We start from the raw sequence: 19454 nt of genomic DNA, 5'->3' as shown, positions 1-19454 counted from the left end.
AAGTATTATATTTCTGTGGTTAGCTTTACCTAAGAAAAAGGCAACCATGCATGGACATTTTGCTTTTCACCACTACTAAGAAATAAGAATTGCACAGTATACAGTAAGCCTATTTAATTTTACATGAAGCACTTAGAATTGCCACTGTGAAGGTAAAGTGCTATATAAATAAACATACCTTGTCTAACTTGTCACAGTAATGTATAGCATTAGTGTATACCACTTTTTACAGTGGCAAGTAAATAAAAACAATTACACTAAGATGTTCTAGGCACAACAACAGATAAGATATAAAAGACCAAAGGTTTTTATTGTAAAAGTGAATTATGCAATATAATACTTCCATTTTAGTCTGTTAGATTAGACGTCTCTTATAAAGGCAAGAATTTAATTTCTAACACTAGTAGTTTTGCATCACTCTAAGAGTAAAATGATTATGGTTTTGTTACATAAAACACACCTATGGCCATCTCCGATACAGACCATCAGACTTTCACTTCACATTCAAAAGTGATAAATAAATGAACAATTATGCAAAAAGGACTTTTGCAATATATTACAGGCTATTTGCATTAAAGCACAGGTAATTTAAACTAAACACAAACTGTCACAACTGGATGTGGTAGTTCGGTATTCACTGTACTACTAAAGCTGTATCCAAAGGGAAACTACAAATAACTGCCAGTTTAGCCTGGTGTTTATGGCAATAATGCGAGGAAGCAGTAATTCTTACTTAAATCACAGTACACATAAACGGATTCTGAAATATTTTTACTTAAATTCCTGTTTACAACAAACCCACTTCTTTGGAACTCATTACTCTGAAACATTACATGAAATGCTAAAAATTCCTCTAATGCTTCAACCAGAAATGGTAATGATCCAAAAGAGTCTTTATCCAGAAGTTCATGAAACGTGGCAAACTCTTAGACACTGAAGTATCTCGGTATATATCAAAATTGCAGTTTAGAAAACCCTGAAATACCAGAGATATGACATGAGTAAATCACCATACACCATTAAAATAATAATCTATAGAAAGGATGTAAGCAAACATTAACAAACTTGTTAACAAACCTTATGGAAGTCAGTTTATTGACCCCTTCAAAGGCAAAATAAGTCGATTAGGTAAGGGACCATCGGAATTAGGTTAGGCAACATAAGCCAGTTACAGTTAACAAAGGGCTGGCATCTAAATAGAATGTACACCTCAAAACTGCCAATATTAATTAAAAACATGAACATGAAGACAGCAATATAGAACAAAGTAATGTAAGACTTATCTAAATTATGTCTAATATCCATCAAATCTTTCTGTCTGACTGGCAGACATTAATTCTCATGCGGTGCAGAATATTATATATTGGAGTCTACTGTAGATGACATGCTTTCTAACCTGGACTTTTTATTGATGTGTCTGTACAGACAATTTGTCTACCAGAACAAGTATAAATAGAATTCAGTGCCAATGAAACAAACGAAATGCTCCATCACCCTGCAGCCAAGAGTGCCAGTAATAAAAACATCAAAATTTGAATGTCTTTCTTGCAAATGTTCAATGGAAAACAATGACTACGTAGCATGCGACGTCAGATGAATGAGGATCTGTCAATTGGTGAGTCAGGTGCTTACGGGAACACAAAATATGACGTGTCAGCTGTGCTTTACACTGCAACTCACTTGTGCATAAAGCACACCCAGGCCATTCACTCTTCACTCTGGAGATCATTCAAGAAATAAATACAATAAATAAAATGTAAAAGTGCCAGTGGTTATTCAAGGGACTCCTTGACAGTAGTGTCCCAGGCAAGCCACTAGGCTGCGCTGTGCTCTCCTTACTGGAGGAAGTCTCAGTGACCCGGGTTCTGTGGAGGAGAATATGGTGGAGGAGCTGAAACAAAGAAACCACGACACACAAGTTAAGTACCATCTGTCCCAGTTTACCTGCTTTCTGACCTGTAGTGCCAAACATTGTAAAACAAATTATATAAAAGTAATTCAGATTCTGCCAAAACCAAGTTATTAACAAACTCCATTAATTTCTCTCATAAGGTACATGATTGACAGTATTTTGGGTTTGTCTCTTACCTCCTTGATTGTAGCCTGGATCGGTGTGAAGATATGGAGGATAAGTCCCCTGCGCCATCATGAGGTTTTGTGGCGGCATACCAGGATACTGCGGTGCTACTGGATAGCCGGGGTACCCAGGTTTTCCATAAGCATCATACATTGGCTCCACAGGGTAACTGGCCATTGGTATCTGCTGGGCTGAAATTGCAAGTTACTTATGCAAAGTGCTGTACATGCATTTCTATGATGTAGCTTTCTGAATGGCAGACACAGGAGCACAAGCTGAGGAAGCAGCTAATATGTAAACCATGCACATTAATGAGAAGCAGATGCTCTCACCCCAAGCAGTCATTCTAATATTGGTATATTCCATAGCACTGTATATGGTGCAATGAATACAATACCTTCCTCGGTCTCTGCAATATAATGAAATTCGTTATCACCTTTAAAATACTTGATAATGTGTAAAATGTACTTTTTAGTACCAGAATAACTTAAACCCTTACCCTGTAAAATGATTAAATATATAACTGCATAAAGGGATGCACACAACTTCATTGCCACATTAAGCAAATGTGAACAGATTACTAGGAGTGGATTTAAAGCATTATCTACTTGGAAAAGGGGGAGGGGGTTCATGATCATCTTAAGATGCATGGTACTGAGATCTAAGGTACTGAGATCTATGGTACTGTGATCTTAAGGTACTGAGAGCTATGATACTGAGATCTTAAGGTACTGAGAGCTATGGTACTGTTGCTGTCCCACAAAACCAGCAAACATGACCGGAATTAGCACTGAATGTGCTTAGATATAACCCACATCTATGTAGTAGTGGAGACATGCAGAACACTGACAGTCACATTAAGAGTGGCCACTGTTATTAGGTCTAAGTATGGTTTAAAATGGCAGCGAACAGAGCGTCATCATTCTGTGGTCACTGGGCGGAGTATAACAAGTGGGTGTGATGCTTGTGTGTGAAGTGCTTACCTTCGTATGGTGTTCTGCCTCGCTGCTGGTGTCGCTGGTACAGGTAGCAGCAGGAGCACATGAAACAGCAGACCATGGTCGCGATGGCAGCAACAAAGAGCAGGATGGATGACGCAATGCCTGCTATGGTGGAGGGGCTGAGGCGCAGAGCACAGGCTCATGAGAGAAACATCACAACAACTTTCCTACATGACAGTTTACATGACTTTAGATTACAAGAGCTGGATATATCAAAATTATGCTCATCTGGACATAAAAGTTTGTTTAGATTATTCCCTCCTCCAACAATTTTTACAGCCTCCTCCAACACACACACACACACACACACACACACACACACACACACACACAATAAAAACAAATCTTTAAATTACAACAGCTGTGATGGCTACAAGAATGCAATGTTTGTTTAAGACACCAAAATTACACTTACGTATGTCTAGAATAAACTACATATACAAGAACACTACACACTAAACTTTGTAAGACCAGCACTGTGAACTAAAACAAAGTGGCTACCTCTGTATTATCAGTTCTTATTAACTTTCCTAGTAGTTGTTTATACTATTTTTTAAACCAAACAGACATTTACTAATAGAAAAAGGTCTACTACTATCAGATACAATTTGGTCTGTTTTTGGCACATAATGAAGTTATTATTCAAAAATTAAAAACAGTTTATTTAATCAACTACATTGAAGAACCCATGATTGCATTTTCCAACATTTTTCCAAAATCTTATAAAAATGTAGAAGCATATAAAATATGACATTGTATTACCTATAAATCTGCGGGAGATAAAAAAAGTTATAGATGGGGCAAATCTAACGATAAATTGGCCTTGTAAATGTTTAAAAGTGTACACCTGGCAATCTAAGCCCCCAGTAATCCTGGGTGTTTTTAAAATCCAATGTTAAAAGGATTTCTTTACTTGGAAAGCATTTCAATAATGAAACCACGTGTTTGATTACATTAATTATCTGTCACAAAAATACAAGTGCAATGTTGCAGGTCTTGAGGGAGGACTGCTCCTGAGAGCAGCATTATTCTGATTGCTGTGTGATCTCTCAGAAAAAAAGCACAGTAAATGCACTTCTAGTGTTTGTTCGGGAGAGAGCAGAGGATTGGTGTGCTAAATGAAATTACCTAAAATGAAACAGCCCAAAATGTACGCATCAATGTATGAATAAGAACGCTATCAATACAGGATAAAACCCATTGAATATACTTTTAAATGAGCATTTATAAGTATTTAGAATATATACATTTTTTTTGTTTTTTCGTTTACTGTATCCATTTTCACAAAGGACCATTTACAATAAACAATCTTCTCAAATGAGTAGTGATGCTTTACACTAGAGTCAACCAACTACCTAGTATCTGTGCCTGAGGAGGTAAACATATAACTACTGCTGTGGGTGCACTAAATAAAATATAAATTGCAATGAAAAAATACAATAAAAACCCACAATTTCGAATTACACATTGCCCCCCCATCAACCATAAAGGCAGCCTTGAAATCTGCAGTTACCACCTATATGATACAGAACATCCTAAGGGAACACACTGACTCTAATCAGGTTAATGTAAACACAATTCATTACTTAAACCCCATTCACGAGACTACATTATATGAAAAATATCCCCAAAAAAACTAAATGTCCATTACAAGTTTTCTAATTTGACTAATCCTACTGCTGAATGTCTTTAAATGAAAATGTAGATTTGCAAAATGGTAATAATGTATACATTCCCCCCTCAAGGTAGCTCATATAGCCCTGCACAAATTTTCACAACAAAACTGAAGAGTTCCTGAATACGTCATTAGACTGCCAAAAAGTGTCATACGGCAAGTACAGAAGCTGAAGTGCACAAAGTTTCCAGAGAAAGCTCATGGCTTCAGGGCTACCTATCTTATCTGAAACTGTGAGGACATACAATAAAAGGAAAAGAGAAAATCATTGCATTTAGATTGTTTGTGAGTTGCTGATATGTCTAAAATTAGCTAATTTATCATTTTTTTGTATGACTCATCATTTTTGTTTCTTGAAACTAAGCACAGAATCCAGAACAGTAAATATATTTGATCTCCTCCACATTTATTTTTAGACATTTCTCAAGATTTCATGATAATCCTAGCTTCTGTTTCAACCTAACTTATTTATATCTTAAACTATTTTTACACTTAAAAATACAGCTTCTTAAATTCTACATTAGGACATTTTCTGCATATTTTAAAGAACATACTCAAAATTATGTTCATATTTCATTATAACTTGTCATCTTTTTTGGGGCAAATCTAGCACATACAAGATTGCAGCACATGGGAATGTGGAGGTTTACATGACTTCCCGCACCTGAGATGGAAGAGCATGCAACGCTTCTGTACTCGCTCTGTGATCATCTTTAAGCCGTCCAGGCAGCAGTAGCGTCGGTGGCAGTTCCCGCAGCAGAAGGTGAAGAGTGGGCAGTCGAAGCCGTTGTGCCAGGTGCCGTTCTTGTCAACGTACCACAGGCAATCCTCATCAGCACTCACTGTGTGCAAAGAACAAAGCAAAACTAAAGCTAAGCTAAAGCACTACTGGCATGTAAAGCCCTTAAGGATGTCAAAAGTGGGAAACGTCGAGGCATAAGGTTGCATGTCACTTTCAGATTTCTAAAGGTGAAATCGTATGTTGACTTCAGCTGTCCGAGTCAATTTTATATTCTTCGATTTCTGATTGTGTACAGTGTAAAAGGAACATGGCTGTGGTCATGTAGTCCTGTTTTGGATGGAAAGTGTTTGCTGGTCTCCATTTAAAAATCTGGTTTAATGTTGGTCTGAACAAAATGAGAGCTGTTTTACAGTAAACCTAAGTGAAAAGTAGTGGGAATAACAATGTGCATTCTTTTTATGAGTAACAGAAGAGGTGTTTAAACCACTGCAACTTGAACGGTAGGAATAGACCAAAACCAATGGCTAACGATTTCCAATTGAAGAAAGTAAACTTTGATATTATCCACTGCACCCTGGGGTCATTAGTAAGATTATTCCTAAGAAAGGGCGTTAGATCTTACCACAGCATCTTAAATATAGCTCACTCAGACACCTGTTTCAAGGTCTCAGTTTTTGGATTGGCTTTCAGTTACTGGCTGAAGGGACGTTTTTACATTTAAGTCCACATTTATGTGTTTTTCATTTGCCGTCTCTCTGTGTTGTACATTGTCCTAAATTATGAACAAGGTCTCATGCAATAGCGTAATTCGGGGACACTAATCCGTTGCTGTTATACACACGTAGATATGACAAGTAGCCAAGGACCATATATGAGGGCCTGAGTAAAATCATATGCATGCAGAATTAAGCAATTTTACACCGCTTAAAAGTTATACAACTATGCGAGACAAATATTTGTTTTTGTACTTACATATTGTTAGCTAACGCATGGTAAAGCTTATGACTGGGTGTAGTACAGGTGCTATAATTACATTTATTACGAGAATCCAGCTAATGATTCGCATATAAATGAAAGCAATCAGGAGTATTGTCAATAAAAATGCAAGCATGCCGGTTTAAATCATTTAACCCAAATACCTAATACACAAATAACGCAAACGAAACACTGCCAATGACATGTAGTATCTGACGCAAAAGAACGACGCAGTATAGTTATGCTACCGTGTATTACAAATCCCTTTCGGCATCAGTTCTAACAGTGTTGTAAACGGGTGTGGCTGCAATCTGCACTAATATTTGTCGCGTTCACGTGCTTACTATTTATCACGACTCCGACGGGGCCTATGAAGACACCGGAGCCCAATATTGCCTTACCCTGCCAGGCAGAGAGAGCCATGTAGATGACTGGTATAACCACAGCGGACGGGGACATCTCGACTCCAATAAATTATCCGTCAACCTGATGAAGGAATGTTGAAGGTGGAGAGTTGCATTTGTATCGATTGAAAGAGCGCTTTAAATTCCAAGGTATGGCGCTGCCCAGCTGCGCATGCGAGCACCCCTCGCTTCGTTGGTCGGGTCTTACGACATGTGTCGGAATACACGTGCCTTGGTTGTGCGTGAATGAAACAGAAATGACACAACCTTCAAGTTTTATTACGTCTAGTGCTTGGTCTCAGCAATGAGGCGCTGCTTTTAGTAAAAATGCTCCTTTTCTTACATCAGTAAATGTACCCTGCTTCTGTCACAGTAGCGGTTGTCCCCCACAGGCCGGGATCATCACTCTTGGTATTAGTTCTCAAGGTTTCAAGGCACAGCTTGTAAACTCGTTATTAAAATGCGCCTAAAAGAGGAATATGGTCGAAAATGAATTTTGCCGTACGCTCACAAGCTTCAACATAGGTTGATTTAACATTTAAGTAAAATTTTGAATTACGTAGTATAACTAATATTCCCAGAAAAATGCCATGCCTCAGCTTTTCTGATTTTTTGATAAATGGTTTGTCAAAATCTAAAAGCATACGAACGTTACTTGACTTGCTCCAGGCACGTCAACTAACATTGCTGTACATCTGTTCATATTAATAAATAATTGACGAATTACAATTTACAAAAATTTACCTCAATACATGGCAAAGGGTACACTAGTTGTTTAATACCGTCTCCCGAACTAAGACACTCAATCTATACTCGTTAAAACCACCAATAGGGCAAGACTAAAATTGAAAATGAGACCTTAATTGGCCTTTTATTTTGAAAAATCATCCCCCAAATCCAGTGGGTATAAGAACACTAGTAGGCTGTATATCACCATGGCAACACTGTGACTCCCTCTTATCCACCCACATTGCACAGCCATAAACATAAGCTGGCAAAATTTCCAACTTGTCAAAGTTCATCTTCCAAAAATTGTATGCCTTCCTTTACAGAAAGATTTTCAGACCACCATGAATTGGTAAAGTGAGAATATTACAAATGGACACCAGCTGACACTTCTTAAACATAATCTATAGTGATATTGGTTCCTTTGAAAAGAACCTCTTGACCCATTTCTAACCACTTTTACTATGCCCAAGGTTTCACTACTGGAATTTATATCCTGTTATCATTTCCACTACCATTCCAGTTTTCTGGGGTCAAAAGGACCGGCTAAAGCACTCCCTCTCTTTCTGCAATACTCTTCCAGTGTGTCCTTCAGCAGCCCATTGGCCAGGATGTGTCAACACGGTCATTGTCTTTGCGAAGTCTTGCACTGGGCTCAGGGTTTGTAAGTGCCAGCCAAAAAGGCTTTCCAAGGCCACTCTAGTCCTCGGATTTAGAATCATACAAGTGAGTGGTGAACACTGGGACAAGGACAGTTTGAGAGCTGATAACGCGGAGAAGCCATCCTAGAGACTGATGGACTGCAAGACTCTTCTCTCAGAGTCATTGAGATGGCCAGAGAACATGGTGTAGCACGGCTGCTGGGCAAATTGGGTGAGGAAGTCTGTCAGGTAGGCCTGAGAAGAAAGAAGAGGATGACATGTAAACAGGAGCACCGGCAGCAGGATGTACGAATGAGACACGAACAAAAATAACTTGGTTCTTATATTACAGATGATCAGTGAACAGATTACCTGGAGGTCAATTTGATATATAGGATCCTTTAAGGCATCTGGGTCATCTTCATCATCATCTTCATAGTAATCATCATCTAAGACAACATACAAATACAATATAAAAAGAGATTTTAAAAATAACATTAAATCAGCGTGAGCTCATGGGAGTATTTAAGAATTTACCTGATATTTTGTCCATCACTGCCATTAACTCATATTTGTAGACTAACAAACTCAAAATCTTCTCTAACGAGCGAATGTTTAGCCTACCCTCTTGTACCGGAGTTCTGGCAAAGAGCTGCAAAAACATTTGATTACTTTTATTGTTTCCAAAACCTTTGTGATTTTATCTTGAGTGCTGTGTCCAGGATTTTGCACATAATGTTACACAAGCAGTCTATTTTTAGGGCAAAGTTGCATTTGCAGAATATATAATTTCTTACCTGCAAATTAATGGGCATATAATGGCATTACTGCATTGGCTTAATATTTGCTCTGTAGTTAGTAATGTTCAAAGGATTTGGTAAAAAAAACAAAAACAAACACCTACCGTGCTACCATAATTATTTACATTTACATAAATAAGGTAGAAAAGCGTGCTCAAGAACAATAAAGGGTATAACACAATACTCCTCGCCATCATCTACATGAATGAGGAATGGGTCTGAAGTCACAGTGCATTCAACTATATTGAGCTTATGTGGAAATGAGGGAAGAAAAAAAAAAAACCCACACACACACACACACACACACACACACACACACACACACACACACACACATTACCTGCAATCAAGCACAACTTATGCAAATGACACGAGGTGACGCTATAATGCGAGACTGGTCTAACAAACATGTTTAAACAGAGACGGAATAGTGGAGTAGATTACAATATTGAAAAATCTAAATAAATAAGGCATCAGAGTGCACAGATATTTACATTTCCCAATTCTTTTTTTTTTTTTTAAAGTTCGCTCACCTTTGGCAAAAGGTTTTACTCATGGGATCTAAACCATTCACATTCCCCCTTACAACAACATGCTCTTAAAGGCATATTTGTCAAACATCTGCTCTTTTCAGGACTTGAAATAGTAAAATACCAGGAAGAGAATACGTCTCAAGTCCTGCAAAAGAATACTTATTCTTTCATGTACCTCAGGATTCGATCTGCTGTAGGGGCTTATAGAGTTCCTTTGGAGAGAACATTAACGACCCACCCACCAGTGGACCACCTCAGTGTAGGGTGCTTCTATTATTGTTTAAATAGTAGGTTTATTACTGCTAAAGACAGACCTCTGGGAATTATCATTGTTTTTTTTATGACACATCAAGCAAAATTTTAAAACATTAAAATCTTTTGGCCAAACAAGATTACTGGAAATATCCACACAGTAACTCTGCAGTTCCACAGAAGATAATTTAATGAACTTGATATATTAGCAGTAAATCTGGCTTGCTTTGACCTCTAGTGGTTCAACTCCATTGCTGCAATTGTTTTTCAGCCTTGAGTAAATGACATCATCAGTGCTGGGTTGGGGCAGCTCAGATGCACTGCTCTTCTGCGCTGATCTGAGGTCAGCCTTTTCAGTTTGTAAAGACTGAGTGGAGAATGGAATGCAGAGAGGAGGCACAAGACCAATAGCAGCCAAGCTAGCACATAATACTTTGGATTCCTCACACCACATGAAAAAAGGTCTATAACAAGAGTGAAGGGCTTCTGCATGGGCAGTCTCACCATATTTGTTAGAGGATATGAGGTCAGAAAGGAGCTGCCCTTCTAGTCCTTCATCCTCCTCCTCCCCTTCCTCTTCCTCTTCCTGATCTTCCCACATTCTTACTGAATCTGAAACATACAGCTCAAAAGGTTTAGAGCTGAGCCAATTTCAAATAATCCAAGTTATCATGTGTGTACACCCCCAGCACAGAGACCACTGCACTCATATACCCACAAACATTCAGCTACTAAAGTGAAAAATGAGAGACTTCAGTAACATTTTAGTGTTTAAGTACAATTTCAATTTCTCATAGGATGAATATGGGACACAACTGAAAATCCCTACACTGGGCGCAGCAGACTTTGGGGACATTAAAGTATTCATAACATCCAATGAATCTTCAATTGCAGCTGCAAACAAACTAACAGCTCACATCATGCACATTTACAACATGTATTGCATATAAAATCATATATGGCTACTACACCTGGACTCCATTCTGCAGGGGTTGCTCGATTTGCATTGGCCTCCACTACAGATGACAGTTCATTAACAATGAGTTTAAATATCTTGACCAGCAAAGGAATGTTGGTCCACCGTTCTGGGTCTAAACCAGACAGAGTTACTGTTAGATTTTCCAAGACTGATCATTAGAAGCTGTACTGGTATGATGCAACCATCAAGTGCATGCTTACTCTTGGCAGATTTGGACCGTGTACGAATTCCTTCATCTGGGTTAAAGATTTCCTCTCCTTTCACTACGATATCTTGTAGGCGTTTATCGTTGGTGTTAAGACCATGTTGAAGGAGTTTACACAAAGCTATAGCACTGCAGACAAAGGAAATTATGTCAGAGAACAATGACTCAGTGCCTTGTGATTTATTCTCTATTGTAGACAGATGGTAAGAGAGGTTACAAGCTCACACCTGACTTTGCCTTCATACTGCCCATAGAAAAGATGCTGGCGGCTCATCCATTCAGTCATGACAAACTCCAGAGCAGGTTTCCCAGTAGGACCAGGAAGACTGGACAGGAACTCCAGCAGAGGCTCCAGCTGAGAGTGGACCAGGTGAGCAAACACCATGATGAGAGACTGCAGGGGAAGATAAGAGTGAAAAACAGGGTCATGAGTGTGAGATGAGTGGGACAACATGACTCGGGCACTACGAAGCTGGCTGCAGTGAAACTGTGTGTGGGGGGGGCTACATTCTATGTTCTATTATTTCTGTACCTTCTACATTATTCTATTGACTGTACATTTACATTCTCTCAAACATGCGATATGAAATATACGATGTATAAATCATTAAACACAAGGGAAAAAAAGTAATAGTGTAGAAATTTACATTTTTGAGACTTTGAAAATAAAAGCTTAGCTCCAAAGCAACCAAGAAATACAAGCCTGAATCACTTATGTTTAAAAGAAATTATAATGAATTCTAAACTTCTTTAGGAAAGAGGATGGGATCCTACCTGCATGACACTGAGCGTTTCAGCTTGCTGCATCTTGCTGAGAATAGCACGCAACACCTGGTCCAGCTGGTCGCCCAGCTGCGTACCCGCCCGGGTGATCAGCGTGGACACCAGGCGGCCCACGAAGGCGGCAGTGAATTCGGATGTGCGTGGGTCTAGGAGTTGACTGACCACCTGCATGACATACCACAGACCGCTGTGGCCATGTTCGTCCTGCCACTGGCCCACCTGCTCCAGGGCCACAGACACGTATGCCCGCAAACACTCACCTCCGTTCTGGGAAAGCAAAAAAAAAAAAAAGTCAGGGTGTGAGATTTCCCCATATGAAAGTTCAAGTGTCTCTAAAGAACAGATTTCCTCTTTTGAAAACCCAGGACTGGTGAGTTATCAGCCAAGCTGTGCTATGCACAATTCGAAATGTTTACAACTGTTCTAATAACATCTAGGTTGAAAACAATGAACCAATTCATTAAAACCACAAATGTTCTTGCTTACTAAATCTACCACCATTATGATTACAAATTATCCCAGCAGCTGCTGTTGCCTGATCTAGTAAGCCCCTTTTGAGCTGCGTAATCCCACAGCCACTTACCTGCATTGTGGTGTTGTCATCAGTGCGAAGGGTACACTGGGCCACAGCAGGGAAAGCCTGGCACACGAGCACCTCAGACAGAGGGGGCTTAGTGTTCCGAACAACTGTGGTCAGGATATCTATAGCTGTCTGTTCAGATAGTACAGCAATTAGCGCTTTTCAAAAGAACACTGGCACAATTAGTTAGGAGATTAAGATGCAGCAGTCAAGGGTCCTTACAGCACAAAGGCCTGAGGGAATCTTGTCTGTCGGTGCCTGCATGATGCTCACGAGTGTAGGGATGAGCCGCATCTGCATGGGGCCCTGGCAGGCCTCAATCTGAGCCAGCTCCTTAAAGATGTCCTGGGCCAAGGACGCCACCACAGGGTCTCCAATATGAAGAACAGGACAGAACCAGGCATGTTTATTTAAGGAAGCCTAGAACACTGGAACCATGAAGAAAGCCACAACTACAGGAGAGGAGGAAGGGGAGTAAATGGCAGGATGGCTTACCATTGCTGTATTTGAGGAAGATGGCAATGGTGAGGGGGCATATCTTGTTCTCAGCACTAGTGGTGAAAGCTGGGTCCACTGTGCACACAATGCACAGAGTCTCCATTACCAAGGTAAGCACCTCAGAACTAAACTGAGCGGCCAGTTGCACCAGGCCTTCTAAGATACTGGGCAGGTAAGGCTGCAGAACGTGGGTGCTCTCTGACAACTTCAGCTGATCACAGTACCTGTGGTACACAAGCATCTCAGGTTTATTCGATTACCAAGTGCAGCTGAACATTTACACGTCTGTAAAGAATGCTTACAAACAGCAAAAAACAGGCACTCTCGATCAAACAGGAAACCAGACCCATGCATGGAGGACAAAAGAATGGATCTCACCCCCAAATGGCCCGCACGGCAGAGATGCGGACGGATGGAGGCTGGCTCTCGTGCAGGCCGCTCACTGTGGCCTGCAGGAACTGCTGGATGAGCTCGGGAGACATGGCAGCAGTGAAACGGCTGGCTGCCCAGAGGGCTCGACCCAGCAGGAACGGTGACGCTGCTGAGAACGTGGCAATGGAGTGCAAATCAGCTACTAGAGCCTCATTCACTGCACTTCTGAACATTCCTGGACCGAGATCTACCTTTAAAGAACTGCTCAGTATTATATTAATTTCTGACCATGTTTTGGATGAAAAAAAGGGAGATTGATTTGTTTACTTGCAAGATTGAGATCAGCAAGGATTACGTTGGCCAGGAATCCGTGCATGTCAAAGTGCACGCGGCCATTCTTGACGTTCTCCGTGATGATGGTCTTGACTGAGCCCAGAGCCAGCATACAGGCTTCGTGGACTTTCCACCTGTAACTCATGACAGGGGCGACAGAAAACCATGCAGCTCTTTACCGCTTTCTTTCAACTCAGATTCATTCAAATGTTTAGAGCACAAAGCTGATGATTCATTATGTGCATAAGCAAGTGCAGGTAAGGGTTTAAACAGCTGGATCATGTTAACCACACTATTTATTCTGGAAAATCAGGATTTTTGGACTTGATAAAGTGGGCAATTTAATTGTCCCTTTAAAAAGATATTTTCACAGTAGAACAGATATTTTGTTTCTGTTTCATATATAGAATTACAGGGAATGGCCTGAGTCAATGGCTCTTGGAAGGTACAGTATCTGCAGAGATTTTAACTTTGGTTTTAAAAATTGGTCTACTGTACTGAAAGCTCTCTTTAAAATATCTTTAAAACAACTCTTCAAAAATAACTCCTTTAAAATCTAAAATACTAATTGTGCACAAGTACCATAAATTCCACACATTAGCATATATATATATATATATATATATATATATATATATATATATATATATATATATATATATATATATATATGCTACTATTGGTATTTCTCATAACTGTCTCAAACATACAATGTACACATTAAATGGCTGTTATGGATCAACTGTGTTAGAAATTAGATAATGTAAACAGGAGAACTTCTTGAGCTTGTGTGTGACGCACCAATGCTCAGAGCCAGCATTTTTTTCCTGCTCCGCTTCCTGAAGGTGTCTGGTGGCAGCTGCAGCTAAAGCGGCAGCACTCTCGTTCTGGAACTCTGCTGCCACCACCTGGCATGGAGGGAACAGCAGCAAACATGAAGCACAAGACTAAATGAACAGCTTGATCAAGCTCCCAACCCATTAGAATACAGTTGATGACATGAAATTGTCTTTACCAGCAACAAATCTTGTGCTGATATTCGGACAGAATAAGAAAAGGTGTCATCATCTTCGTCCTCAACAAACTGCTGAGGGTTGGCTGTCCACACTTTAATCTAAATGGTGAGAAGACAATGCTTTTAAATGATAAACCAAAAGACAAAAGCTACAGCAAAGCAACCATAGATGCAGAAGCACAAAGAGCCACACAAGACTAAGCATACCTGATCCTCTGTAATCTGCATATAGAGGATGATGTAATAGATTAGTTCTGGAAGTGCTTTCTTTACTGTGCTCTTAAACTTGTTGTTATCCAGCAGTGTGTGGACAAACTCAAAGATGCTGAAGACAAGGTTTTCAAAACCAAGGACTTCCCCTGCATAGAAAACCACAATGATCAGTAGAGAGTGTGTACTGCTGTGGATTCAGTGACCTCTCATTGTGGTTATGATCTCAGAGAGGAATGAAATTAGGCTTAAAAATAGCCACAGACCATCAGAATCAACAGGATCATCTACTTCTTCAGTGTAGTTGACTTCTGTTCTCACATAAGTAAAATCACTTAGTTAAGAAAAGTGTCCATTAATAGGATTAAATTAACTAATTAATTCTCTAGATCAGTGTTTCCTAATCCTGTCCTCTACCAATTCTGAAACAAGCAGTGAAGAACACTGAATACCTGGGTGGAGGAGGAGAGCAAAGCCATGTGGTCAGTGGTGACTGAACTGGGACACACTTATCTAGACAACATACTCTGCTCTAGATAACTATGTACTTGTGTAAATCTAGAAGGATACAGAGCTGCTCTGATTTACCAAAAGAAAGCGAGCTTACTAAAAGGATGAAGGAAATTAATAAACAATCATTATATTTTAGTTTATTCCATTTCACCCTTACAGAGAATAAACATGAAAGGATATAAAGAAGCACTTTCTGTCAGTGTGTTCCATACTATGGGCAAAATCTGCTGCATGGATGACACCATGGGTTTAGGGAAGTTCTTCACCAGGGCCGTCACTGCCTATCAGGAGAAAGGAAGCTAAAAGCAATCAAACAAATTGCCTTAAACAATGGTCTACAACACAGCCATACAGTAAAAAAACCCCAACAGTCCCTTACTTTGAGAACTTCCATCTTGAGGCCGCTGTCAGAAGTGGGTCCGTCTGGCATCTGCAGTGCCTGCACAAACGCTTCAGTGAACTGCTCCACCACAGGAAAAATTAGGGCTTTGGCAGCACCCTGGAAAAGAGCAAGCCAGAGCCTTCAACACATTGTCCAGCAGTACTGATGCCACAACTGCCTCACCAACCACAGCTGACTCTTTTTATACAAGCAGCTCACCTTTTCAAACACCTCAATTGCACAGATGAGGTTGGCACAAGTTGTAAAGATCTCAACTGCTCGAGAACGGGTGCGAATGCTATAAACCTAAAACCAAACAGGCACATGATTACTTTGCACATATCAAGAAGACCTATTAGTAAGTAATTACAAGTTATTAACAGAGACTCTAAAAGGCCCACAAATTTAAACAAACAATCTGAAACAGGCTCAGTAAAAAAAAACAAAAACAGTACCTCTGCCATAGTAAAGATTTTGTACATCTCTGGCAAAATGACGGGTGCAACAAGTGGCATCTGGGTGTCTGTCACTTCTCGAGTAAACTCTATGGAACACATTTAGTTTAAATTAAGATTACCACCTTCGATACATTCCATACAATGTAAAGATAAACCTGTGCTGTCTTCAAAATTTATATTTTTAAATATCCGAAATAAACATTTTCTTTGTATTTGAAATACATTTTTAAAGTTATATTCTATTGCATCTTCAAATTAGAATTTGTTCTACTTTTTTTTGTTGCTGCTGCTTTAAAAAAAAAAACAGCAGTGCTCCCAAACTTTGCAGAGAAACATATTTCAGTGAAGAACAGCCCCTACCCCGATAAGAGACTAGATTCTATTTTTATACATTTTTGCACTTGATTTACAGCATAAATATCAAAAGTTTCTTATGTGTGTTCAATCACTGCATAAAACTTCTGAAATATATCTGGTGATGCATGCTTTTCAGAAATTAAAATGTATTTTGTAATTATTTAACAAAATGTAATAAAGTGCAACAACGGCCTCAGTTTGGGAGCATTTCCACAGTTATCCAATATTGTCCATCTCTTAGTTAAGATCTGCCACAGACTTAGAGGGGTTAATACCTGTGAGCACCCTCATGGCTCCGTGCACAGCGTTGACGTCACCACTGACCAGCATGTCCATGAGGACTGTGAAGAGCTGTGGCCAGGCTTCGGGCCAGTCCCAGTGAGCGATGGCAGACACGGCATAGGCCACACTAGAGCGCACCTTACTGATGGCCTCCCGCAGCCCCCCAGGGAGCAGCTCACGTATAGCTGCCTTGGCCTGGGTGACGGCAAACAGAAAAGAGTGAAAAACATTGCCAAAAAGAGCAAATGTCAAAACTGCTGGACGTGGGAGACTGATAAGGATGCTGCTCTGTTCTGCTGAGCCAAAACACACACAGGTACATGCACACTCGCACACACCCCCCATCTCACCCTTTCAGTGGTCTCTGGAGGTCTAAACTTCTCTGACTGAGCACACCAGTGGGTCTCAACATACTGCTTCAGGATGACAGATGCAAGCTGCAGTGAACGAAAAGGGGCATCAAATTCATTTTAAAAATTTTAAAATAATCAACCACAATATATAAACCAACAAAATCACACAAACCAAAAATGACTGAATTAGCCCCTTACCTGGCGAATAGCAAGCGCTCCCTGGGGATCAACAGTGAGCTCTGCAAGATGAACTCCGAATTCTGTGGAGAAGAAACATAAATTTAAAACAGAACTGCAACGCATCTAAAAATCCATTTTGCCCTTGCAACCTTTATTAAAGAATGCACAAGCTTATGAACAGTAACACCACATGTTGGATAGTTATCCTAAATCTTTATGCTTTTAAAATCACTGCAAATCTGTGAGCTTGAGGAAAGGCATGGACAAAATATGTAGGAGCCCATGAAATAGAGGTGTCATGTCTCACTGTGTCAGCACTCATCTCCAAGAGACAAAATATTACTGCTGACACCCAGCACACAACAGCTCAGAGCGAGACAGAGGCCATGACTGCTACAGTATATCCTGAAAATCAGCCCCATCAGCTCCATAAATAACTCCATAGCAGATCAACAGCACTGAATGTCACCTTGTACAGTTAACAAATAACACTACAAGCACCAGTTAGTGTCATCAAAGACTGGGTACTTAATATCACCAAAACTCCAAAAGGGCTCTTCCCATTAGGAACAAAATATGTAGCTAAATAAAAAAATAACACAGAATAAAAATAAGGAGGAAGGTGGAACATTAGAATGAGTGGAGGAGGTTATTAATTAGTCAAGCACACAGTGCCTGAAGAGGTTTCATCATGCAAATACCATATAAGAGTGTTAGGACCATAAAAGACGTATATCAAACAGTGCCATTTCCCCACCTGTAACTAAAGAACTACAGTGAATAGTTTATGGGCCAAATGAGAAGTAAACTAAATTAAAAGATGACTTAAGATAGCCTCAGTAAAAGTAAAACTGCACGTTGGGCAGAAACTAAACACAAATGAACTATATTCTTAGAACAGTCAGAAGTGTCATGAAGCGGTACTGCTGAACTGAGACGACGATGCGGTCTCTTGGCGTCATTGTGAAGCAGCTGGGGGCGCTTTGCTGAATAACATGTAAAAAATGTCCAGCCACTTGGATGCAACAAGGCGGGCAGAAAATCTTTCCATGGTGCGAAAGAAAAATCCGATGAGTTGAAATTATGCCGTCAGTAATTAAAACTATAACTATTTTTACATAGCTAGCTAGCTAACTTGGTGTTAGCTAACCTATCTAGCTAGCTATATAATAAAACAAAAAACACCAAATCGGAAAGTCCCTAGCTAGTTAGCTAAACTACTCTCTAGTTTCGGTTTTTAAAAGTAAAGCTAGGGTAGCTGTCATTTTTTAAACAAAAAATAGTAATACCTTAAACGTCACGACAGAGGTTGCATTACCAGTTTCATTTGTAGCAGCATCCTGTTAATCTACGATAGCTAGCCAAGTTAGCGAGACAGAAAAAAAATCGTCGGCTCAAGATCTTATGTGACAAGACCTTTACAAACGAGCTTACATATCCTAGATAACCAAGTAAACTCTCTGGCTAGTATGTGTTAGATACAGACGAGTCAACATCATGAACAATAACTTATTTGTTTGGTGTGAGAGCGGTTTGTAGTTAGCTGGCACTAGCTAAAATAGCTTATCTTATTCGCACCCTCACTTCTCGACAGGAGCTAGGTTGCTAGGTTACCTGGTTAGCTAGCCTAGCTAACGAGATGTCCAACTCTAGCCACCTTCAGACGATCACTGTTTAGAAACTTAAAGGGACCCAAACAAAAAAAAACCCACACACGTCCTTATAAACGACGCAGTAAATTTACCGACCGCCAACACATCTCCAAGCAAGCCAGTGGTTCCGCGATGGTGAAAACAGTCGTGGTGGTGGCAGCTAAACTCGGCCAGTAAGATGACGCGCGCCTACCTTCAGTCACCTCCAGCACTTTGACTTGTTCCTCAGCAGCGGCGCGCACTTCTTGGACCGGGGAGAGGATCGCCGTCAGCGTTTCAATCAAGGCCTCTTTAAGACCCTGCTGCACAGGCCCAGCGACCGACACCGTGCCGGGACCCGACGCACTCATACCCGCCATGTTTTTCCCCCAGCCTCGCCGTGGATGTGGGAGCACCGGGAGCAGTCAAAACGGTCCACCGGAGCACCGCGCGCCAATGCACGAGAGGGGAGGAGCTTTGTTATGACGAAGTGTTTC

The 19454-nt window shown here is 40.2% G+C and overlaps 2 protein-coding genes across 4 annotated transcripts; both read right to left on the bottom strand.

Annotated features, from left to right (window-relative positions):
* Window positions 1-284: 284 nt before the first annotated feature.
* Window positions 285-7286, bottom strand: shisa4 (shisa family member 4). 2 transcript variants are annotated; one of them, XM_027012447.2, is made up of 7 exons: window positions 6872-7286; window positions 5418-5595; window positions 3061-3197; window positions 2475-2486; window positions 2089-2268; window positions 1840-1891; window positions 285-1718 (listed from the first exon to the last, which is right to left on the bottom strand). In XM_027012447.2, exons 1-6 carry the CDS (start codon window positions 6927-6929, stop codon window positions 1851-1853), a joined length of 606 nt encoding a protein of 201 aa, XP_026868248.2. In that variant the 5' UTR covers window positions 6930-7286; the 3' UTR covers window positions 285-1718; window positions 1840-1850. The 2 variants fall into 2 exon arrangements, with proteins under 2 accessions (XP_026868248.2, XP_026868249.2); XM_027012448.2 differs by lacking the exon at window positions 2475-2486 and having other exon boundaries at window positions 285-1891; window positions 6872-7214.
* A 428-nt stretch (window positions 7287-7714) lies between these two features.
* On the bottom strand, window positions 7715-19403 carry ipo9 (importin 9). Of its 2 annotated transcripts, none has more exons than XM_027012445.2 (24): window positions 19172-19403; window positions 17345-17406; window positions 17144-17230; window positions 16787-16988; window positions 16152-16240; window positions 15916-16002; window positions 15694-15813; window positions 15495-15595; window positions 15068-15126; window positions 14799-14950; window positions 14592-14690; window positions 14378-14484; window positions 13571-13710; window positions 13250-13412; window positions 12869-13095; window positions 12596-12747; window positions 12377-12505; window positions 11785-12060; window positions 11238-11404; window positions 11006-11139; window positions 10798-10917; window positions 10331-10438; window positions 8614-8690; window positions 7715-8496 (listed from the first exon to the last, which is right to left on the bottom strand). In XM_027012445.2, exons 1-24 carry the CDS (start codon window positions 19335-19337, stop codon window positions 8386-8388), a joined length of 3135 nt encoding a protein of 1044 aa, XP_026868246.1. In that variant the 5' UTR covers window positions 19338-19403; the 3' UTR covers window positions 7715-8385. The 2 variants fall into 2 exon arrangements, with proteins under 2 accessions (XP_026868246.1, XP_026868247.1); XM_027012446.2 differs by having other exon boundaries at window positions 12596-12744; window positions 19172-19402.
* Window positions 19404-19454: the final 51 nt, after the last annotated feature.

This window comes from Electrophorus electricus, chromosome 20 (assembly GCF_013358815.1).
Source record: "Electrophorus electricus isolate fEleEle1 chromosome 20, fEleEle1.pri, whole genome shotgun sequence".
NCBI lineage: Eukaryota > Metazoa > Chordata > Actinopteri > Gymnotiformes > Gymnotidae > Electrophorus > Electrophorus electricus.
This window is presented reverse-complemented; position numbering and strand designations above follow the sequence as displayed.

Bases quoted from the DNA above. Each gene is read 5' to 3' on its own strand.
- ipo9 (XM_027012445.2), bottom strand. From the start codon at position 19,337: ATGGCGGGTATGAGTGCGTCGGGTCCCGGCACGGTGTCGGTCGCTGGG. The intron at 17,231-17,344 runs GTAAGGGGCTAA...CGTTCACTGCAG, and splicing joins GAGCGCTTGCTATTCGCCAG to CTTGCATCTGTCATCCTGAA. The intron at 10,918-11,005 runs GTAAGCATGCAC...TGTCTGGTTTAG, and splicing joins ACGGTCCAAATCTGCCAAGA to ACCCAGAACGGTGGACCAAC.
- shisa4 (XM_027012447.2), bottom strand. From the start codon at position 6,929: ATGTCCCCGTCCGCTGTGGTTATACCAGTCATCTACATGGCTCTCTCT. The intron at 5,596-6,871 runs GTAAGGCAATAT...CTTTGCACACAG, and splicing joins GGCTCTCTCTGCCTGGCAGG to TGAGTGCTGATGAGGATTGC. The intron at 3,198-5,417 runs GTGCGGGAAGTC...TCTGCGCCTCAG, and splicing joins TGCATGCTCTTCCATCTCAG to CCCCTCCACCATAGCAGGCA.